The sequence below is a fragment of the Chanos chanos genome, chromosome 6 (assembly GCF_902362185.1).
Source record: "Chanos chanos chromosome 6, fChaCha1.1, whole genome shotgun sequence".
In the NCBI taxonomy this organism is placed as follows: Eukaryota; Metazoa; Chordata; class Actinopteri; order Gonorynchiformes; family Chanidae; genus Chanos; species Chanos chanos.
This window is the reverse complement of record NC_044500.1, coordinates 38,249,050-38,273,512: the sequence shown is the minus strand read 5'-3', so window position 1 is coordinate 38,273,512 and position 24,463 is coordinate 38,249,050. Positions and strand designations below refer to the sequence as shown.

Genomic DNA, 24,463 nt, shown 5'->3' with positions numbered 1-24,463 from the left:
AAGAAACAGAGGTAAACTTTCATACAACCTTGCTGACAAAGGTGACCTCCAGTAACATGATTAATATGACACTTGCTAACAGGCCAGATACCACCTTACACCAATACAGTGGTAACCTCACACATCTTAGGTTGTACTGGAGGATCTTAAGATCTTACATGTCTTGCACCACTATGTACTGGTGTGGCACCAGTCCATCTGTGCCATTGTGTCGACCTTCCCACCAGTCATCAGAGGCACGGTGGTACAGCAGCAAAGAGGCTCCTTTCTTGAAGGACAGTTCACGGTTGGTACGGCCAGAGTAGTCAAAGCGTGCTATGGCCTCAATGGGGTCTGACTCTGAAACGTTCAAGCACCCTGCTTTAAAAATGTAGAAACACAAGACAACAGATAGGGGGGGGGGGCAAAAAAAAGAGAGGGAAAGAAGAAAGAGAGAGGCAGGGGGGTGGGGGAGTGGTGGAAAAGAGTGCAAGAGAAGTGGAAAACGGGTTAACTTCTGGAAAGCCAGGCAGGTTAGAGCTTAAAGTTCATTTCAGGGCTGATATTCCGGTGTGCCGCACAGATTAGGGGCATTAGGAAAAGCACGAAGCAGTTTGTACAGGTGTTTAACAGCAGGGGAATGCTAAGCAACAAAGTGTCTGTGTTTGACGGGGTGAATTCATTCCATGAGGAGATTAGACAGACACATGCCTTTGGAATGCTCTAAAATACAATCATAAGTTTGCCTCCATGAATTGAAAAATGTTAAGTTCATGTTAATATTGTGCTGAATTGGAGTCTCCACTGACCGTCATCACTGTTGTGCAGCTCAGAAACCGTGTCAGGAGCAGGTTCGTCCACTAGAGGGGGCTCGCTGTGTGGACTATCACTGTATGAGAGAGAGGCAGAAGAGCGAGGGGGAAAAAAAAAGAAAGAATGACAAGAGGGACTTAATAAAGAGAGGTTGAAGGGCATCACTCATTAGACAACCCAATCTGTTTAAACTCACTCACATTATGAGAGCGACTCTACAGATGAGAGAGACAGCTCAGAAATATACTAATTAACAGGCTATTTGTGATGCATACATTTAATCCTTTAGCACATAGGGCCCTTGTAAACCTTGTACAGAGTAAGATTAGATACAGTACAGTACTGTGGGACCGCTAGAGGACGGCTATCAGTGCTTCAGAGACTCTCTCTCTTTCTCTCTCTCTCTCTCTCTTTCTCTCACTCTCAGGTTCAAACAGCTGCCTGTTTCTGCTACTTTGAAGGAAAATAGGAAACAGAACACAGATAACAACATCAAAGACGGGCCTCGCTGTGGCCTGTGACACTGCTTTGACCCTCCTGTTACATCTCTGTTGTGCAGCCCATTGTAGGCGTAAGCATCACATTGAGAACAGTGTTCTCTTCTGTACTGATGTATCTTAGAACTGAACACATATGGTGCGTAGAGAGTGACCACAGAAAACAATGCATTCCTCCACTCAGCCCTAAAAGAACCCCCCCCGAAAGTCTAGCGCCGGCACGTCTACTAATAATGAGATCATTAAAAATCAAACCTGCCAGCATTAGCTAAAAAACAGTGAGGATTAGAGTAAGGGCGTTCATAGGAAAAGGCTATGAGAGACTGGTGTGGAATATTAATAACCATGTTTGGGTATAGAGATAATTACACTAGTCTTACTTGGAAGCATTAGTAAATCCAAAAAAATGTTCAGACAGTTATATTCTATATATTGCTTTGAACTGCCAAAGAAACACAGGCTAAATGGCAACCACATAGCATGTTACATTTGACCAGTATTTGGGTCAGTTACTACTTCAGGCCAGATCATTTTTGGAGTGTTAACCACAAAGCCCTTCTCGTATACAGTGGGCGCATTTTAGATTCAACAAATGCGCAGTCCACTGATATATTCAATGTGTCTCTGACAATGTTCTCACACACGGCCTCTGGGCATAAATTCAAGGTTAATGACCAAAGCTGCAGAAGGGGAAGAGCAGCACAAATGAGCAGCTCTTGAAAATAGACAAATGAAGTGATAATCCAGTCGCTGTGTGTGTACAGTAAGATGGGATCTGCTCTCTGTTGGCAGAGTGCATGTTCATGCCTATTGGGCCAGAGAGGCACTGGACCTGACAGGCCGACTGGACGAGAAACAGTTCCCAGAGTGCCTCATGACGGAATCCTGATCTACAATCCATGCAATGAGATCATGGTGCACAGTGCGGCTTAATAGTGAGGAAGAGTTTGATCTGCCCTACTCCTCTGAAACTCTGTGTGTGTGTGTCTGTGTGTGTGTGTAAAGCTTTGATCTAAGCCATTTAGGTAAAACGATCCTTGTGGCTTCTCTGCACAGACCAAATGAGCCTTCAGTCCTTCAGTAGCTGCTCTGCATCTTAATCCCTGTCCCATGGGGGCAGTGGAAATCCTCAGCTAATGACTCTGCCCCCTGAACTCCCATCCTGCTCTGAGCTGGAGAGGCACCCAGGAGACACATGCAGGAGGTTACATATAAAACTTTATAATGATATTAAATGTACTTTAGCCTTTTTTGGACACTAATGAAACGGCTACCTTCACAGTAAGATAATCTCTCTTCCGCTGTCTTCTCTAAAAGACAGTGAGTTTACAACGATAGTTCATCTAATATTATTTAACTTCACATAAACATTTCTGTGTATGCATGGGTGTGAAAAGAAGAAAAGCAAAAAAACAAAGCTCATGGTTAAACCTTAGCAAAAAGATATTGGAATGTACTTTTTATTAGGCAGAGTGAACAGCAATCAGCTAACTCTAAAGAGGTATTTTTCAGCCAAGTGATGAGAAACAGTTTTTATCAGCCTAAACACTCAAAAAAGCAAATGCTTCCACACAGAAGACATAGCTCCAAAGCCCTGAAGGCGTAATATGATCTGATGCAGTGTCTTTCCCTAAGTGACTCAGTTCTTCCAGTGATTTCCTGGAGCAGCATGAAAATGGTTGTGAAAAAGCTGCATGGGTTCAATCCATTAACACTTGGCCTTGAGTTTTAAAGATAACCTTTTTTAAAGGACACAACTACTAATAATTCAGTGGCCTGGCAGACCGCCCCTCCTCTGGCTAGTTTCATGAGGACATCTTGGCGAGCATAGCCAAATGGACACCAAGCAAGGGAGAAGAGGTTAAGTATGAACATTGGCTGGGGGTCATTGTTGCATCTGTTTATCTGACCACTGTGCAGACCCCCTCTCAAAGTCCTAAAACCCTTGAAGCCTTTAGACAGATAAAGCAGTTCCCTAAACAGTTCCATTTGTTAAAAATCTACCATCTAAATCTACCATCAAAATCATCAATAATTCCACAAATTTTCTATTATATCAGTCTAATCAAGCTCCTGAGATGACTCCTCAGGCTCCAGGTTCTGTCTGGGTGAACCTGAACCTAGCATGAAGCCTCTAGACGTACCAGTACTCCTCTGCGGCCCCTCCGCGGTCATAGATGGGCCCTTCCAGTTCACGAGGTCCTGGAAAGATGCTCTCATGGTGAATGATGATTGTCTTGATGAGCTCATTGACGTGGGCCTGGCAGGAGACCTGGTCATGCCCCTCAGGAACAGACATCAGTGTGGGTCCAAAACAGATTGCCAAGTTATAGGGATCCATCATATTATCCTCACTGTATTGAGACAGACTAAAGAGAGAGAGAAAGAGAGAGAAGGAGAAAGAGGGAGAGAGATGAGTTATTCAGACAATACTTTAAAGTATGCAATACCAATAGGCACACATATTAACCACTGCTAAATACACTCTCTTATAAAAAGCCTGCATATTCTCATTCACACAGGGAAATGAGTTGAAGTTGAGTTTGCTCCTAATGTAAAAAGCAGCTTGTGCTCTGGTCTAGGGCCTTCACACACTTTGGGCCATATAAACTCCTCAGTGACAGCTCATTCACCATGTGGGAAAGACAGAACTTCTTTAAGTGTGTCTGTGGTGTGAGACCTCATCTTTCTCCCCAAAGAACAACTACCCTCCATACTTTCACAAAGAGCTGAGAGCTGACCCTGAACCAAAAAAACAGCACAGTGGAGTTGATGAGGCTGAGGGGAGAGAGAGAGAGAGAGAGAGAGAGAGAGAGAGAGAGAGAGAGAGAGAGAGAGAGAAAGGAGGAGTGGGCCCGTACGAACTTCCACATGGAAAAGCTCCAAACAGGATTTACGAGAAATGTTGAAGACAGTTACAATGACAGAGCAGTCTCCAATTACAGCACAATCTCTCTCTCTCTCTCTCTCTCTCTCTCTCCCTCTCTCTCCTTTTCATTCTCTCTTTCCCTCTGGCACTCTCTTTACCCTCACAGTTTGGCACATCAAGAGTTCTGCCATCAGGGCTGAATGCCTGTGTGTGTTTAGCAGCCTTAATACTTAATGCACTGTGCGTGTGTGTGTGTGTGTGTGTGCACGTGCTCAGTGGTAAGTTTCTAAATACGGACCTGACCAGACTGGAACTTAAAGCGTACGAATGGAGAGGCCCAGAGGTTCTGAGACTCAATCTGGCACCTCTACTGACTTTTATTGCTGTGGAAAGATCTATTGGCTGTAGCCAAAACAGAGAGGCCTTTCAGGGAAGACCTGTTAGAAGGGCCAGATCAGGAGCTTGAAGGGGGGGCCTGATGGCAACACCATGCCCGGTTCAACTACTTCCCTCTCCTGGCCATGATATCAGAGCTGGAACAGCCTCTGTCAGCTCGGGAAACCATACACGCATGCACACACCAACATAAGCAGCCAGAAAAATGCAAAGACTGTGTTGTGGACTGGAAGGCTCTTTAAAATGGACCACAGAGGAGAGGAGCGGGATTAAAAAAAGGAAAGGCAAGAGCGTAGCGGAATGCATTACCAGCCTCAGCGACTAGAATCTACACCTGAACTCCACGGCGGATTTACTTCACTGAGAAAACTTGCATTAAAAAAATCTTCAGAAAAAGATTTTTTTTTTTTTTGTGAGAGTATTTTACATAAGTTTCCCTATAGCAACGAGAGCAAACAACTTTAGTTTTTGAATTGACGGAGCAAATGGAAATGAGGTTTGACTCACATTTAAATTGCACACAAGTCCTAGAGCTGGCTTTACAGTGATTTCACAAATCATGTTGCTGTGCTGCAGAAATAAGTTGTTTTGTGGACATTGGGCATGTACAGTACTCACTGGTTGAGGAAAGCAAATAGATATCTCATGATGACCAGGGTGTTGCTTGGTAGTGACAGCAGGACCTTGCGGATGTGGGCTGCTCTTTCCTGCAGGTTCTCTATGGCTGAATGAATAGAATTGGTCATTTAGAGGTCAGGAAAAAAAAAAAGAAAAAAAAAAAAAAGAAATCCTCCACCCTTTTCAATGTGTAATGCGCCTCTCAGAAAAGGGTGTAGGACCAGTAAGAGAAACAAAAGTTAGAACAATTTGAACATTTCTGGTCTCTTGTACCATCCTATGTACAAAGGGCTCAAGTATAAACATGACAGACACTCACAGACACAGGACATGAGATCATGGAAGACTTCCTTAGGAAAGAGAGCGTTCTCCAGGCCCCTGAAGTAGAGTTTGAGCACGCCTGCGATGGAGTCCATGTCATGGTCATTCTGGTCTCCTGCCAGGGGATCTTCACCTGATACAAAGAGATATTACAAGAGGACACTCATTAATCTTGAAACAAATCCACTCCCTGCCCTTTTTGTGACACTGCTACTGCTATTTTTAAATCATCACGACGCAGTCCAACCAAGGTCAGAAAAGCAGTTATTTACTGTTTTTTTTTGAAGGATAAGACCAGGGTTATTCATACCTCTCTCAAAGGCGTTCTTGATATCATTAACCTCCACCTGGGAGCCAGACACTCTGAAGATGCCCTCATGGTGCAGACCTGTGGACACAGCGATGTTCCTTCAGTCAGTGAGTAATGTGAGTGGGCAAGCACCTCAGTATTAGTGCAAGTCTTTCATAAATGGTATAATCGATGGACAAGAGAATGAAATCATTCTGCTATAGTGACAAAGCTCTAAATGCTACAGAGTGAAGCTCTACCTCACGCTGAGCAGTGAACCAAAAAGAACATTGTGTTCATTTGTGGAAGGGAAAGACTGAAGAGGAGCAGAGCTCCAGTGCCTATGGCAATGGGTTTGATCACTGGCCTAGCACAACGAGACTCAGCCTACCGTGCCGACTGATGAAGCCAATACAGCTCTCAACCATCAGGGGAATAACTTGGCTGGAGTCCTACAAAAGGAGAAGAAAAAAAAAGGGGGAGAAAAATGATGAAGAAAATATGCAGGACTGGTCAGGAGTGATGGGGGGGGGGTGTGTTATTCAGGAAAAACCTTCATGAACAAGGGCCTCTGTTCAACTGCTCCAAATTCAAATAGTAATAATATTTGCTAAGGGATGCGAGTGTCAGAAAGAGAATTTAGGAGGGGGGAAAAAAAAAGAACCTTCATGGTTTAAGCCATGGGGGAGAGGGCTACAGAATCTAGTGGTTGCTAGGAGACAGCTTCATTTCCACGGTTTCCCTTTGTTTGTTTGGGTGTTCAGGAAATGGCTAAGCCAGGCAGAATTTGGGACACGTCTCAGGATTGGAATCGGGTGTGAGACATATCACCAGCGGCTTGAGAATGTCTGACAATGTGAGGAAAAAGAAGTCACACACACGTAAATGTAAATATAACCAAACTACAAAGGGTCTATGGCAACAGACAAGTGATTTTATCAGTATACGCCCCAAACCTTTCTCTAAAACCAGTGAATGGAAAACTGTATTTAATCTTCAAAGGGTTAGAGAAACATCCTCTTTTGGCTTCTTAAAATGTATGCTATTAACCAGATCTGCGATCCAGTTGGTGACAAACAATAGATTATTCACAACCATTGAATCGCTTGCTACAAATAAATGGGAGTTAAGGATCATTTGCACATCTTTTCACTAGGGGGCAACATAGATACCATAGTGTTAAGTGTGATTTTCGTCTAAGGGTAGTTCCATTTTTCTTCCCTCTTCCATTCTGTTCAACACTGAGCAACTACTTTGTACCTAATTCCTGTAGTGAAGGCTTAGGTTTTAGGTGGAAAATAAGGCCACTCTAAAATTATTTCGTGGGGCCAGACGATGATTGCAGGGTGGCAGCGCCAGGAAAGAGGTAGCACTTTGCTGGGCACGGGTACAAGAAGGTTACCACACTTCATTGCCCTCCTGAATGAGGCCAGTGAGTAGCTTTCCAGGCAATTGCTTTCATACCAACAGGCTGTCAGTGACAATGTGCTCCAAGCATAAAGATATGGCCCAAGACAAACTCGCACCATTCATGTAAAAGCGGTAAAGGTTTTGCACTGTTTGTGTGGTCGTTACTCACATATGGAAACATTAAAAGGTACAGTGACGTGAAGACAATGCAGCCCCCCCCCCACACAAACACACACACAAATAAACAAACAACTACTCTCTCTCTCACATGCATGGATATGCAACAGTGGTTGGAAATTACCTGCTTCCGCACGGAGGAGTTCCTTCTTCCACTGATGGACGTGCATAGGAAGAGAGAGTGAAGCGAGAGAAAACAGAGCTCTGTCATTACGGGTATCATTTCCCCCCCCCAAAACCGCCCTCATTTTGCCATGCATGTAGCCCTTCAACCGCACACTGCCTGGAGCCATTATGCCACTACAAATTACCCTCCAGAGAAAGCCCTGCTTTAATGTACATGCCCTCTTCCCATGTGCCCACAACCCAGGACTGCGAGGAAATCGCTTGTTGTGAGACTTACTCTCACATTCCTCTTAACTTTAAGTTTCCAAGATACACACCGACCAGCCAGCCAAAATAAATAAATCATTGCATTTGAATAAGTTATGATTATGTCTAGACAAGTCTTTAATCTTAAATTCCTAACTACCTTTGGCAGTTGTAGATGTACCTGTGTGTATGGAGTGTTTATGTGAATCTGCGTTTCATTTATTTGCTTCCTGATACACCTACCTGGCAAGGCAATAGTCAGTCTTCTGACCTAAAGGAAGTTAAACAGATGAAAAGACAAAGGGAGTGAGAAAGGAAGAAGGAGGGGGGAGAAAAAAAGAGAGAGACACACACAGTTAACCAGAGCAGACTTAGCATACAGGAGGAAATGGCCACAGCTGGACACATAAGCATGGCAGAAGTGACTGAGTTCCCCCAGAGGACACCCCCCCCCCCCCATCCCCCCCACCCGGTTTCCCCGCCATCCCCGCCATCCCCCTCTCTGCCCCACGGGGGTCTTCCTGTGGGAGTGGACCCCACATCCACGCGGCCCATGAAAGCTTCCATCTATGCTAGCCAACATCCACACAGACACACACATGGAGATGGGTGCTCGCAAGCATGTGCGTGTGAGCGAACACACACACACACACACACAGCTGCACTCACACAGGAAAGCAGAGTTTTCCCCCCTTCTGCGCTTCCACAAATCGCCTGCTATCCTGACTCTGCACGTGTCAACTGACCCAGAAAGACACACACAGACACACACTCATTTGCCAAACGTTTACAAAGAGGGGAAACAATTCAATGACAGCAGGGCTTGCTGGTTTCCTCATAACTCAGACAGGAGACACACACACACACACACACACACACACACACACAAACACAATTGGTAACCTTCACAAACATCAAAGGTCTAATCATCCAAATGTCTGATCTGTAAAATTCCTCTCACACTCCAGCGAGATCTCTATCTGATCTTGACTCAATGCGTTTATTCAATTAATGGCCTGCAGTGCGTGGGCCTGCCTAGTGCTCTCCTCAATACAGCAGCCCCAGGATAACAGTCAGAAACTAATTGAACAGTGCAGCATGCTCTTTGTCGAACTAAGCTCTCACTACGAATGCAATGACTTGAACTGTCACAGCGCTGGAGAGTTATTACAGAGGCTTGTGGAGTTTAAAATTTCTCACTCTAATAGTCATCGTCTTCTGTCTTCAGCAACCCTTCATCTTGTGACCGTCATCTTCTTTACGAGTACAGTCATAGCCGTTACCACTGTATTACTAAAACCCTAAAACCTCATTTTGATTATCGTTCAAGTCCATCAAACTATCATCAGTAGTTCATCAAAACTGAGCACATGAATAGGAGACCTTTAAAGGCAAATGTCTGCTGTTCTAGATGTAAGAAAATAGGATTCAACAGGAATGAGTGGGTGGCAAGACAGACAGGCCCCAGACAGAAAGAAAAGACAGAGAAGGAAATTCCCCCCCCTCCAGCCAAGGGAGCTGCTGGTCTATCAGAGTAGTCTCAGTATGCAAAGGCTAGCCCTTGACCTCCATTCCTCTCCTGTCCCTGGGAGTGACGGGGTTGTCCCAGGCACACACAGGACCAGCATAAAGCCTTTCACTGTTATTTTTTCCATAGAGCCTCAATGACGGATGACTTCAGTACCATTCTCCAAGTCTCAGAGTGACCCTGCACACCCCCACTGTCCATTCCCCAACACTCCACTCATTCCCTGACACATGACGCTGTCCTCCCACACACACACACACACACACACACACACACACACACACACACAGAGAGATGATAACTCACTCTCTCCTAGAGTCTTCTGGATGAGGTCAAACTTGGCCTGCAGTTTGGTGATGAGGTTTCTACCCTCCAGGAACTCCTTCAGTTTCTGAAATAGAACAAATACAGAATGCATTTTTTGTCAGACTCCTCTCAAAGTGACCCCGAGTTTTTGTTTGTATGTGAACGCTATTCTGTCACCCAGCAGACCTCACCCACTAGAGGACTAACAGGTCAGAGGTCAGCGCTTGACTTGCGGCCAGAGGCCTGAGAGTGTTCTGACAGGATCTTTGACATAAGCAGTGGCAAGATGACTGAGAGTAACAGGGTGCTGTTGGACAGATGTTTACAATATCATCCATCAAACATCACAAACATTACAATAACAGTGCCACTGGTAGTTCCCAGTAATGGTGCAAAGACATGTCGCAACACCTAAAGGCTTTTCCCATTGTTGAAAAGAGAGAAAAAGAGAAAGAGAGAAAGACAGAGAGAGAGAGAGAGAGAGAGAGAGAGAGAGGAAAGAAAAGGAGCATTTTTTTCTTTTCTTCAAATTAAAAAAAACTTCCTTCAGCAAATCAATGGAGTCTTTTACCTTCATTGATCTTTAGTGGAGCCATTATCCTGCTCGAACAAGCAGAAGACTGAGGAAGATTTATGTCTCTGTACTGCTGCTGGACAAGTCAAATTAATCTGTTTTGGCAATTCCTATCGAGATGATTACTAGGACAACTACTGTCTTTACACTCTTCCAATCTACTTCAATTACCCACTGGAAAAGCCAATCTGTCATAATCTGACCGAATAACATTATCTTTCATCAAAATAATTACTTTCAGTCAACTTGACCTATCCTTCAAGCCTCCAATTCTCTAACCACAGCTTTTCTGTTGATACCGTCAAAATGATAAAATATTATTATCATTTAACTTTTTTTTAACCAATGTTTGATTTTCAACACATATTTTATGCACAATACGTTTTTGTTGCTGTTGTCGTTGCTGTTATAAGGACGGGCGGAGAAACAAACAAAAAATAAATAACAGGGCATTTCATTTTTATTTTTGCAAATCCAGATCTTCCTGTTTGTCATTCTTCGTCCTCTCTCACCTCTCCTTCATTTCCTCATTCCCTCTCCTCTCCTCTCCCTCCCTTTCGCTGACATACCGTGAAGTAGAACTGCTCCGTCTCCTGCTGGTTGGCCCTCCTCTTAGCCAGACTGGGCTTGCTCATGAAGGACTCGGACACAGTGGATTTGACCGACTCCATGGAGTTGCTGTGGTGGAAGCAGTCGGTCACATCGTAATCCTCGATGGTCACCATGTCCTGGATGGTCTGGAGGGTGGCCTCCATGGTCTTCTTCACCTGCAGAGCCACCAAAGAAGAGACACGTGAAATTAGCTCATTCCACACCGTTACACGTCACAGCGGACAAGGCACTACGGGCAATATACTCAGTCATATTCTAAAATCGAGATGCCTTAGGAAATTGAAACTAAAATGAAATAAAATGAACACTGGGAGAAATTGGGAGGGTATATTAGTATGTGCATGAATGACAAAACAAAAACTTAATGGAGACACTGGTGCTGTAAGGCAAGTTGGTTTTTGTAGCATGTGTATATAATGAGTGGGTGTTTATATAGAAGCTGAGAAAAAAAAAAGGACGAAGGGTTGTTTGTGGGTGATGGTTAGCAGCAAATGTGTGTATATACAAAGAAACACTTTGTTTGAGCGATGAGTGACGTATGAATTCTGTGTCAGAAATTCACATATGCAAAAAGAGTCGATCAGTCAGGGGGCTGTTTGATGTTGACAGTTGATGAAACAGCGTGAGGGAGTACATGCCTCCTCGTTCTCTATCCTGAGTGTGGACAGACGAGACTGCAGCTGCTGGCACCTCTGGATCAACTCTCCCTGCAGCGACTGCTGGGCACACATGTGATCCACCTGAGAGAGAGAGAGAGAGAGAGAGAGAGAGAGAGTTAATGTTGAGTTAAATATGATGTCTGTGTTTCGCATGGCTGAGAGGGATCATGTACTGACTGAGATATGCCTGGGGCAGAACGCGTGACCCTTGCCGGCTACTCTTTGCCTTTTCTCTCACAGCGGCCATTAACAGCTGGGGCACATCTGGACGTACGTGTCCCTCCCTTCTTTAAGAACATCCCACAGCGCCAGAGACTTACTCTAACGCAGAGGAGAGCAGCTGCAGTGCCTATGAGTTCACACAACACCACTGAACAGACCACGGGGATACACACCTCAGCTGTGTATAAACCAGCCACGCAAACCCACATCACTCACACAACACCTCAACTTATCATTTAGTGTCTGTTAGACAATCTCACTATTAGACATATCAGATGATTGTCTCTCCACGAACACCCTCAATCACCATAATTCAGAGTTAATGTACAGTCTGTTGACAGTGTGTTTGAATAACACAGAGTTAATGTACCACTGTTGTAGTTATGGCAGGCTAAGACTTCTCTGTGACTGTGTCTGATTGAGAAATACTTTTTTCCTCTGGAGTTGACAGCATGCCAAGCCTCAGTTTGTTTGGACATGCAGCAGGAATCACAGACAGTAACCGTCTCCGATAAAGCCAGATGCATCCAGTCTACTCAGCAAATCAGTAAAACAAAAACACAGAGGAATGCACAGCCTCTCCAAAAAAGCGCTTCAGGACTACTAGATGTCTTGGTGTTTACAAACTTTTTGTATTGTCACGGGGATTTTGACTGAGGGCAAGAATACCACCATCAGATTTGAAACGTCAACAGGTGCTTCAACAATAATTAAGCCACAAATCATCTTATCTAGCATTTCTCACACTGAGACTGTACCTAAGTACAATATAGTACCATACTATAGTACTAAATAAACTATTACGGCTCCTGTTATCCCTCAAAACATCTGTTTACACTAACGCAAACATATTTCTGCATTTACTAACCATGTCTCCCATGTGTGACTGGAAGTCAAAGCGCATGGGGGGGCAGAAGACGTTGTTGTAGGTCTCCATGATCCGCTGTTTGTCAGCATTTGCCTCCAGGTTCTCCGCTGCATTCTCTATGGCCTCCAGACCACCATGCTTGGACGTCTCCACATTGAACTCGGCTGAGAGGTAGGTGCGGAGCGCCCGGTTGAGACTGGCATGGTAACCCAGGTCACAGCACTGGCACAGAGTAATGAGAGAATCAAGTACCATGTTAGACGGCAAGACCAAATACCGGTGAAAAAGCCAAATCAAATGCTATATCAAGCAGGTAGACAAAATCATAATACTGAGTACTGAACAGTTTAGAAACATCCAACCAGCGAGAGTATAGGACAGTCAGTAGAGCCCAAATAAAACACCCGATAGATTGTCAAAATTTCCTAAGAGACGGAGCATAACTTGCTTCCATTACGTCCTCAGATGGGAGAAACCATACCAAGAGCAAAAATATTCTCATCTAGCTGGGTACAGTTTGTTCGTTTACATGAAAATTCATTATTTACACCCATACCCCTACACTCATAGGGTAGACAGCTGGGTTTTTCTGTCTGCAAATGCACAGTGTGAAGGCAGTAAGAGCATGAAGGATCATGCTCCACGGGTTTTTCACTGAAGGGATCTGATACTGACAGGAAAATTAAATCCCTCATGAATCCCATTCCTAGTGCTGCTGCTTGTTTACCTGTGGGGTCAGACTACTCTGCAGTAGGTTGCCATGTTACAGTGGCAGACCTGACAAGTCTTGTTTGTCACATGTTATTGCTACTAATCTTTATAACTATGTGGTATTTCAGCCTACAAAGCCAGTTTTTTGGCTTCAAAGTGGTGCTAAATGTCTCTAACAGAGTATTTAAAAGACTTCCAATTGAAATTAATGAGACTGACTCGACTTCATTTTTCATCTGACTCTAACAATCATATTTGTTTACTTAACTGCATGTGAATGTGTAGCTTTTTCAAAAACTGAAAATACAACAGCTGCTAGAAGATCACAAAAAATGTTGATGATTAGAAGGGGCAGTTGGAGGGTTCAGGAGGGTTCTAATTTAAACTGCAGAGGTGAGGTAAGGGGCAGACAGGCTTACATCGATGAGGTCAGAGAGATCGTGGATGTAGTATTTGAATACGCAGCTGTTAGTTGCCTCCAGTGCCAGCAGGTACTCATTCCTGGCCTTGATGGCTTTCAGCTTGTTCTCAGTGTATTTAGCTTGGCGCTGAAAACAGGAGAGAGAAAGACAGAAAAAGAGAGAGTGAGAGAGGGGGAGAGAGGGAGGGAGAGAGAGAGAGAGAGAGAGAGAGAGAGAGAGAGAGGGGTTGAATTAAAGCCATGGAATTACACACAGCAAAAAACAGAACAGGAATCTAGTGTCTCCTTTGCTTAGCTTTGATAGGTTCTGGCTGTAAGACTGCAGGGAAATACTGAGCGGCGACCACTAGCTTCCACTTCCTTGCTAAATCTGCAGCTCACAATGACCACAAGTAGTTTTTTTTCTCTTTGATTCAGTCCAAAGAGAAAGAGAGAGAGAGAGAGAGAGAGAGAGGGATGAGAAGACACAGGCGACGGGAATGACTCTGAGAAACGGTATTCTCACCAACATCAATCAGCCTGTCAACAGGTGCTGGAATCCACGCTAACAGCTAACATAACCCAGTATGATGACACGAAGGCGGATGCGGACGTCATTCCGAGACGAGAGAGAGAGACAATATCGTCTGGCTCGGAAGGGTTACGGGCCCTAAAAATCCCTCAACCAATAACATGTCTAACGTCATCCTGACCAGACCAGACACACATAAATAACAGGGGCTATTCTTCAGCTGGTGAAGCTTTAAATTGTTCACTGGAAAATACATTATATCTGAGTAAGCTGAAACAAATGAAACTGATACTCTTTAGTTGTTAATTAAGTACAAACATTAAGCTCTTATGAGTGACTCATTAAAAGGATTTGGACTGCTTTTTTAAATGCTAAACTCTGTTTCATGAATCCAAAATCAGTATCACATGGCTAGAGCTTAAGTTTCATGATCTCGGTTCAGGGGCAGGTATGCAGTCCAGAGGGTGTCCTGTTTCCTGGTGTGACAGACACTACAGGAAGTGTGAACAGGATGCTACAGCTGCCGGGGATCAACGACAGGAGACTCTCCTCCAGCTGTTCATAACTGCAAACACTACCGCTCTCATCACCTCATACCTCCCCCCCCCCCCTCTCTCTCTCACACACTCCCATTTTTACCTCTTACAACTTTCCCTCGCTCTTTAACCTTGACCTGAACGACCCAAACGGTTCTCGCTCTCCATCCTTCGTCTTTCCGTCCCTTTCTCTCTCTCCGTTAGTCGTTCTCACCTTCTCTTTCATCTTCTCGATCTTCTTGACGGAACTGCGGCGCACGTGTTTCTCTTCGATTTTGATGCTGGCGAGAGAGTCCGGAGAGCGTGGAGTTTGTCTGTCCTCCTGCCTGACGCTGCGACCCATCTGCTTCTCCTCCTGTTTCTCTGCCTCCTTCAGTTTGCTCTCTGCATTGATACTGTCAGTGTTGTACATGTGGTAGGTCTTCATCACCTGTGGGGAGGAAGAGAACGATTACCTATTTGCATGCGTGTCACGTTGAGGGGTAGAGCTACTATGTGAGACATGTGACTGATTTGGTAGCTTATCGCCTCCGAGCTCTCCAGCCCTCTTCGTTCCCCCAACAGTCAGGCTCATGATTCAAAGACCATTTAATGCGGGACAAAAACCATAACTGTGAGGGGAGAGACAAAGACAACGTGTAGCGGTTTATTCGCTGAGTTAGCGTCTTTTGTGTTAGAGTGTTTTGTTCTGGTGGTAAGGCAAAAAAAAAAGCCTATTTTTGAGTTCACCTTCATCCATGCCTCATAACTATGCAAAGACAAAGCCAAATTCAGGTCTGTGGTTTCGTTCGTACCCAGGAGAGTCCCACAGGATAATTAGCAAACACAAACAAGAACTGAGGCTTTAGTCTTTCACTGGTGAGAAACTAGATGAGAATAGGTAGAGAATAGGGCATCTGAGGTGTTCAGTTTGTTTTTAGCATGGGAAGTGCCAAAGCGTAGTCTTTTCACTTTGAGAAAATGGATTCCGAAACATTCTTTTCCACCTCAGCCCTTTTTTGTTGTTTGGGAGCGGATTTGAACCAGCTCAATTACTACCTTATACTGATTTTCCAAGAACCTGTTCAGCTGGCGGGATGAAAAAAAACAAAAAAACAACAAAAAAAAAAAACTACAGGCAGCAAGAAAACATGGGACAGGAAACAGGAAACCTGCTCAAGTCGCTGACCTATAAGCCTCAAAAAACGCACAATTACTCTCAAAACAAAAGACCCAAAGGCCTTGGTGGCCTTATTTGTTCCAAAATCATTCATTTAAATTACTATACTTATGTCAGCCCAACAACTTTTTTTTCCCTCTCCCATGTTTTATTTAAAACCCGCTTATGGCTCGGAATCAAAGACATCGTTTCCATAGAATCTCTTGTAATCATGCGTAGTAAATCTCATCAAATAACAGCACCATGCAAGAGAAGATTCAAATCTCAACCTAAACAAGTGAGACAGGGTGGCTAATTATCTCATCAGTATGCATTAAAGAGAGAAAAAAAGCCTGACCCCGACAAGCAAAACTAAAGCACGTGACCCTAGAAGTGCTGTTTACCCTTGACTGACACAACCATCATGCCAGAATACTGGATTTACAGCCGTGACCAGGCAGCAGTGTTTTGGAACAGTCCTTAGCCAAAGCATTCACATCTGCTATTAAAGAATGAGAGATGCCACAGGGAGGAAAGGAAGGTGGTTCTCCAAACAGTAATGGAAGAGCTTTTTTTTCCTCCTGTTCCCAAGGGTGGAATTTATTTGATTGACAGAACTCTTGTGCATACCCTCCCATAGATTGCCAAGAAAACCCATTAATCAGTCATTGTCTGTTGGGAGACTGGTTAATGGTCTCCATTTTCAGCTATTTACATATGCTTACAAAAGACAGTCAGGCTTTGTGATGGGCGACATAAATAACACTGCTCTTTGAGTTGTCATTGTTAATAGGAAACACAAACAGAACTTGGCTCACATTTGGAGGTGGGCCTTTGCATCGCTCTTCCACTCTCAGAAACCATTAAGATACGAGTCAGTCTCCATCCCTTGGCCGAGCCACTGTTGTCTTGTTTTTTTAGTGGAGGAATTCTGGATATCACCGAGTGGAAAATCTAGTCATCATACAAACAGTGTTCACACCCAAGGGGTTTTCTTAAATCCAGAAAGCTGAGATAATCTCAATCTCCTGCTTTTCCATCTATCCTTTTCTCTCTCTCTCTTTTTTTTTTTCATAAAAAACACAGATGTCTGAAAAATGATGCCAAGTCTATTTTCATCATTCTTAACTATTTAATTAGAGGATTTGCTTTCTTTTATGGGAACTTTAAATGGGTTACAGTTGTTTCCCTGTGGTGAGAGGAGGTGGTGGGTATCCAGTTGCACTCAAAGCAAGTTAACCCCTCTACCCCAACCCCATTCCAGTCTAAAATACCCCACCCTAAACCCCAAAAACCAACACCACCCCCCCCCCCCCAAAAATTGCAACAAACAATGTCGAAATATATATTGCATCACAGAGGGAATTTCTAATTGGTTTGTTTAAAAACTAAATTAAAAAAATAAGCATAGAGACCCACTGAGAGTGACAGAGCAACAAAAGCTCTATTCTTAATTAAAGACACACAGCGCGTCAGTGCCACACAGCTTCTCGTGTCAGAATGCTGCTCTGATAAAGGCCTCCAAAAGACAGCATAATAGCACGGCTCAGAACCACCGAGCTGCTCCTACCACATCCATGTGCTACGGCTAATTTTGGCTTGCCCTTGTCACGTGGGTTCTTGAGATGACAACAGATATTAAAACGCTCTTTTGCTACTTGTGGTGTAACCATGGTGAGTGTGTGTGCGCGCGTGTGCATGCGTGTGTGCGTGTGCATGTGTATGTGGGGGGTGTTAAAAGAGGTTAATTACAAATAAAGTGTTTTGTGTATGATGATGCAGAAATGAGCGGTCTACACCATCAACATTGCTAAAGGGTTAATTGCTACCCTGATGAATCATGGGTTGTTTGGCTAGCCACCCTGTCTGTGTCACAGATAGCAGACCTCAGGGAAGGAATTAAGTAAGCAATGCTTCAGTGGTGTGACTGGCTATTGTCTGTGATCCTGCTAAGTGGAGATACGCTTCTTCTCTAGGATGGGTTGGGACCTTACGATGACTTCTAGGATTACCCTTCTGGAAGTCCCATGAAAAATGAAGAACATAATGGTTTATATTGGTTCCCTCCCTCTGACCTGGGAGGGCTGCCATTTATTAACATCTCAAATACCTCCAAAACCAAAGAAAAACACTTCTGTGACAAAAACCAGAGCAATGAATCTATTTGAAAGCCCTGCCGAAAACCTGAGCCGACTCAACAAACATGCCGTTTTGTCCGATTCATCAGCAGCCTGGAGAGTAATTACTGAGCACTCCCACAAAGCCACAAACATGCCCGTGTGTGCACGTATACATCCATTTGAAGGGTTGCATAAACATTTCAAAGCAGTAAGAAAAGCCTGCTGTTTTTTTTTTTTTTTTAAAAAAAAAAACCTATTTCAGCCTGAAAATATGTGGTTTTCTTTAGCGTGATACTCAGACACACTCCGAAACAGACATACTTCAGCCTACCCGTTGTGACTAACAGCCCACAACACGGTCTGAGAAATGATGCTACTATTCAAACACATTGGTTTAAGCCACAGAGGCCCTAAATAATGCTTCTGCACAGGGGCAGCAGTTTTCAGCGGCAGAACAGCAGGGGCACGACAAGACGAGAAGACAAACAGAAAATAGAAACGACATGAAAATTCTGCAATTTGAGAAGCAGCGAGTTCTTCAGCCTTTCAGAGGTAGAACGTCTTCTCTCTGAAGCAGATGACAGAGGACTGTGAGTGCAATGTGTGTGTGTCTTACCGTGTACAGCTCATTGAGGACCTTCATCAAGTCCTCTTGCAGCTGGAGGCCCACCTCTTTACTCTATAAGAAGAGAGAGAGAGAGAGAGAGAGAGAGAGAGAGAGAGAGAGAGAGAGAGAAAAAACATTATACAAAGAAAAAAAGGGAAAGAGGGGAAAGGACAAGAGTGGAAGAAATCAGGATAATGGGGACGGGACATGATTAACGGGAACAGTCCTGTATTCCATCATTCAACAGGCAAAGCAAGAGCTGCCCCTAACTACCATTCATCAGGTTCAGGGGTGGAGCCATCAAGAGACACGGAGCCCTGGTGCTGTCACTTTCATAAAGAATGATGAGCCTGCCACCTGCCATCCCTTAACGGATGGAGCGTAGTGAGAATATCATTTAAGAGTAACCAGCTCAGCTCAGTTTTCTCTGCATTTACATTTTGTGTACAGACATGTTCCTACTCACAGTGAACAGCGGGAACACTTTTTGTTTCGCAAATTAATTTTCACTTTGACATTTTTTTTTTCTTAACTAGCCCATTTTAATGAACTGAGACAACCCGAACAGCAGTGAGCCAACGCAGCTTAAGACTGTAGTTCAAACGATGATTTGGACAGGCTGAAAACATTATGCTGATGAAGTCAGGAAGACTTGGAAACTGGTACAGCTGAGAAGTTGGAAATTATGTTGCATCGGTTTGTTAAGACTTCCTTTTGAGATTGCAGAATGGATTGCAGAATGGAAAGTTTTGGCAGCGTGGGATGCTTTGGCAGGACCCTTGTGAGATGGAAGTGGTGGTTTGCAGGTTTGGCAATCCTCATGTCCGCTAGAGGAAACTCAAGAATCGTGGCACAGTGTGAGGTGCAAATGAAGTGCTAACAAGAACACGGCCAAGCCCTGACACTAAATCCTCACCAGCCAATCACACAGCACCAGTGTCTTGACAGGATGAAAAATGAAACTCAGCTCTGAAGAGCTAAATTATTCTCTGTAACTCTTCAGTTGCTCTGTGACAGCAGTTCTTTAAGCTAGAACTATACTCAAAAATGTCCATATTTATTCAAAGACAGGGAGGGAGAAAGACAGAGAGAGACAGAGAGAGAGAGAGAGTGTGAGTGGGTGAGAGGGAGTGAGAGAGGCAGAGACAGAGAGAACAAAGCTCATTTTTAACTCTTTGAAGGCTGAGATGAATGGCCAACAGTTGGGAGGCAAGCCACTGGGAATGCTTCCATAGGGAGCTATCAATAATGGAGGTCTGATATGTTTTATCTGAAGGAAGAGGGTTGGCTGGTGTATCAGAATAACCAATAAGAACCAGATCCTTAGCAGAGGAGGGATGATCTGTTGAGAGTTGTTGTCTCCACCCAGTGTTTAAAAATTGCCTGATTTACAGAAGCAGGGAGAGCAAAAATGTCTAACTGGTGCTTACTCAAACCAAGCCCAGCTTGAAATGTCAATGTTTGCCTGTCCATCAGATGAATCGTTTACTGTGCCAAGTGCAGCACATATCACTTTATATCTACTGGGCAAAAGAGCCTGAGGAGACGTCATCTCAAAAAAAAAAAAAAAAAAAATTAAGCAATTAACACATCAAGTCACATCAAGCCAAGTGTAAACATTTGTTGTATTTTTGGACATGCAGTGACAGTTACATGACGAAGCCAAATCTCTGTATTTTATTATTCCAATTGTTTCTGTGTGTAATGGCACAGAGGAACCACTGGTGTCACTGGTTTTAACACCACAGACTTCTTATGTGTACTAATTATCTCCTTAATGTGTCAGTGTGGCACTTTGACTACGTATGTGCAGCCTGAAGTAGTTTAATGGAACACGAGGACACACAGGCCTCTGCGGCGTAGTGACGTCAGCTCAGAATCAGACATGATGAGCTTTGCAAACAAAGGCATTCCAGACTCAGGCTTTTTGAATTCTGCCTCTTACACACTGCAGATTTTTACTTTAGCCAGAAAGGGACTGGCTGCCAGGAAGGCACAGTAATGTAATGACATTAATCTGAGGAGTCATAAACACCAGCGTTTCATGACTCCACAGAAGCAGGGCAAAAGCCTGCTCTTGGTGAGTTTTGCAACTAAAAGAGCTTCTGGCTGAGAGGAGGTTCAACATGGCTGTTGCAGTGTGAGTGGGACACTTGGGTAGGCAGACTCATGGTGATTGTTGTGAGTAAAGTATGTGTGTGTGTGTGTGTGTGTGTGTGTACAGGGAGAAAGTAGTATTTGATGCCAAGTGCCACAGATCAAAGAAAAAATATCTAGATGACTATCAGCTCAAATCAAGATGTTGTCAAGACATTCCACTGACTTTTTTTTCTTTTTTAGGTCATCCATACCATCAAATAGACAATGAAATACAAATCAGTCCAAAACCATGGCCTTGACACACCTGGTCACACTCACGTTGAATGACTCACCCAATGACATCATAGGAAAAAAAAACCCCACTTGAGACAGAGATTCGAGCAACTTGTATTTCCTCTGCTGATAAACTGGAGAAGTCGACTACTAAAAATATCCCCCAACAAACAGTTGATACACTGAAACACACTATTTGCAAAGTCTGATTTACACCAGGCCTGTTAACCTAGTTTGTTAAATAAAAATACTTTCTCCAGTCCTGGAAGCACAGTATAGTAGAGAAATGGGACATGTGATTGGAGTGTATGGTCTCGCTAAAGTGCACATCTGCAAAGCTCATCTCTGGGGTTCTGGCTGGGAGCACCGAGCTGCAGGAGCAACACATCCAAAAAGAAACAGACTGAGGTTTGGGCCCTACTCCATATCTTTGTGCAGTAACTTTCGTAGTTCTGCTCAGATTTCACACCGGCCTTTGCTCAATGCCTCCACTCGTCTGTGAGGGCCTGACCCCCTGTGCTTTCTCTCACCTCTGCCCTCATGGATGCCCCTGCTATAGACCCATTTTCAATTAAACTGATTTTCAGTGCTTTGGAGAGGGGAGTACAGGCAGCATAAACTCCCTCCCATCTGCTCAGGGACACGCTCCAAGGGCATGAGACACATGCAGAGAGGCCAAAAAAATAGGGAGGCTATTGATTTTCCATGAGAAGCTCCATAAATTACACGGCTTGGGCAGCAGTAGAGGAGAGAGGCGGACTGGAGGAGTGAGGAGTTGAGTTTACCACTGTGAATGAACATATGCACACTGGTTTGTTATGTCTGATAGGGCTTCATACTTAGTTAGTTTAACAACAGAGCTAGACCCTGGAGTTTAGCCCTGCTGAGGTAAACTGCAATTGCTGGGCAAACTTTTATGTTGACTGCTCCGTGGCATCCACAGCATTGAGTGTTTCTTCTCGAGTAAGCTACTTAGCAAGTTAGCATTTTCCATGAAGCAAAACACGCTCATTTATAGCCAAATCATGTCAGATTCAGTGTAGCTTTAAGTCTCCTGCCCTGTCCCCCTCCTCCACCCGATCCCAAAAATATTAAGCGGGTCAGGACTTCAGCACTTCAAGATCTCCGCAGCTACCTTCTTCACAAACACATCAAAAGTATCTGTGACAGAAAAACTGAACACAGAAGGTCAGTCCATCTCTTATCGTCTAATGTCATCTCTTCTCGATATGAAAAGGTCATACAGACATTTTATTTCAATAGGCAACTGATACAGTGGATAATTCAGCACGGGAAGAAAACAAACACTGGCAGTCCTGTAAATGAATTTCCACAGTGAATGACAGTAGGCATCTAAGCACCTCTGAAACCAATTTACACCTCTCATTATAATTTGAGTCCAGAAGGTGAATTATCTCCTCCAACCTGAAAAGAGCTTTCTAAGGAGTGAGTATGTAGGTGTGCATTGTAATAAGTGACATAAGATACAAATTGGAATGGGACTCAGTCCAAGTGAAATTCGTGGGGTATTTAAGAATACTATAATTATTACCATTATACTTCCAGCTATAATACACCTCCAACACTGAAAGAAATATAATACAGTGCTGCAGCTAGAATGAATCTTTACGTTTTGTGGTACTGAAGTCTTTCATGATACTGGACACCACACAATACATTTCCCTGAATTTTTCCTTGAATCTGTCCCTTGTGTCTAAAGAAGGGAAGTCCTTTCAGATGTTTGATGACTTCTTTTAAGTCAAGAGAATGTTCTAGGAATAAAAAAAAAAAAAAAAAAAAAAAAACAGTAAGGCTGAAAGGTTAGACGAATCACAGCACTTCCAATCAGTCCCAGCAAAAGCTCATTCTCCAGAGAGTCCTGAGCCGGGAGCGTACAATTAAAGAGTCTAATCTGAGTTGGGCTATGGCCTGGGTAAAGCAGCCTGAGAGTGGAGCGAAGGAGAATGTTGATGAGAAGCCTGATCTCACAGGGAGAGCAGCAGGACAGATGGATTGATTGGGGTCAGATTGGGTTCACTACTGCCACCTCCAGAAGGCACAAAAACCCCAAGAACGTACAGAGCACTCTTTGTCTTGATATAGAGGACTTACAGATCATACAAAGAATGGGTAAGCATAATTTTGTTATGTCATTAATTCCAGAGAATCCCATCACCAGAAGCAAAAGTTTCTTTGATACTGTGGTTCAGATGGTTTGGCGGTAGATGACAGAATATAAACACAAATCCCCTTTAACTTCTTAGATAGGGTCCTCTCATTAACTGGTAAGAAGGACACAAGTTAACCTGAATAGATTCAACACGTTCAATCACCTAATGGACCGTAATTCCTCATAAGCTGCCTTATGCAACACCTAGGTAGGCTGTGCTAGACATCAGCTGTCAACTGTCGTATTCCCTGCTCAGGACTGGCTCCACTAGTGTCTGACAAAAGTCAACTGACCTGTCTTGAAGAGGCTAATCTCTGGACCTCATCTAGAGACATAGCAAATATAAAAACAACTTCTTTAGGGTGAAAATAGCATCTTAATGAGCAAGTGCCAACTTCGCATTCCAGTGTCAGTAACCAGTCTAGGCAGGTAACAAGGAAGTGGAGTATTTTCGTTTCTCATCCTGTAGAACTTGCTAGAGCCAGAGCATAGCAATGTTTTTAGCAGAACTAAAGGTCACACAGAGCTCTTTAACAGCGCTGAAACACCATGTTTGATATTAGAAAAAATGAACTCAGGCCACTTCTGTCTTTTGTATCTTAGCTTGGGATTGGTACATGCAGTGTATTTGCTGTGTAATTAATTAAGCAGTAGCCTCAGTCTGGTAGTTGAGATCAGACAAGTTCGAGTAATTCCACCAGATTTCACAAGCCTTCTTGGTAAAAACCAATCAACTTCCCATAGCCTAAGGGTGCGTGGTGCAATTATCCTAACAGCTCACCCAGCAAGATACCTTGTCTTCCCACAAAGTACTGTACATATTGTGTCAGAGCCGAACGAGTGATGAGTGGAGAGAGTGGTCACCTTTTTGAAAAGACGTCCGGAGTCCTCGCTGATCTGGGCAAAGCGAGGGATAATGTTGTTGAGGTAGAGGTCACTGAGCGTGGCATGGTCGCGGCTCTCTCTCTTCACCTGGCTTAGCAGCAGGTTCCAGCAGTTAACCGGAGACAGCACGATCTGTTCTTTCCTACAGAGTACAGAAGAAAAGCCTGATCAGAAAACATTTTCCCTTAACACTCCTTCTATATTCACCTGTTAGACACAGCACTCTGATTATCTGTACATCTCATAGAGCACATGCTTGCAGTAAAAGGCATGTGGCCTATTTCAAAAATGCATACACGTTCCCTTATCTCAAGAAAAAAAAAAAAAGAAAATTGTGAACAGATGAGCTAAAAGACATAAACTTTAGCGCCTGCCCTTTGACACCTACTTAGTCCTGTCTTTCAGATCAGACATTTGTCCTTGGCTGATTAATCCTTCCCTTCCCCCATGAACAACACGGTAACCGACTAGGAGCCCCACA

At 43.9% G+C, this 24,463-nt stretch overlaps 1 protein-coding gene across 3 annotated transcripts in view; it reads right to left on the bottom strand.

Annotated features, from left to right (window-relative positions):
• The window catches only part of srgap2 (SLIT-ROBO Rho GTPase activating protein 2), a 74,120-nt gene that overhangs the window by 2,730 nt on the left and 46,927 nt on the right, over positions 1-24,463 (bottom strand). For 2 of the 3 annotated variants that reach the window (XM_030776372.1, XM_030776373.1), the window contains 17 exons: positions 23,962-24,124; positions 18,564-18,626; positions 14,904-15,119; positions 13,641-13,769; positions 12,511-12,732; positions 11,400-11,501; positions 10,719-10,916; positions 9,576-9,660; positions 7,985-8,012; positions 7,494-7,524; positions 6,174-6,234; positions 5,804-5,881; positions 5,492-5,626; positions 5,173-5,278; positions 3,434-3,658; positions 789-868; positions 159-357 (listed from right to left, as the gene is read on the bottom strand). In XM_030776372.1, the coding sequence (XP_030632232.1) occupies positions 159-357; positions 789-868; positions 3,434-3,658; positions 5,173-5,278; positions 5,492-5,626; positions 5,804-5,881; positions 6,174-6,234; positions 7,494-7,524; positions 7,985-8,012; positions 9,576-9,660; positions 10,719-10,916; positions 11,400-11,501; positions 12,511-12,732; positions 13,641-13,769; positions 14,904-15,119; positions 18,564-18,626; positions 23,962-24,124 (2,121 nt within the window). The remainder of the gene's footprint in view (positions 1-158; positions 358-788; positions 869-3,433; positions 3,659-5,172; positions 5,279-5,491; positions 5,627-5,803; positions 5,882-6,173; positions 6,235-7,493; positions 7,525-7,984; positions 8,013-9,575; positions 9,661-10,718; positions 10,917-11,399; positions 11,502-12,510; positions 12,733-13,640; positions 13,770-14,903; positions 15,120-18,563; positions 18,627-23,961; positions 24,125-24,463) is intronic. The other variant, XM_030776374.1, reaches the window with a different exon arrangement.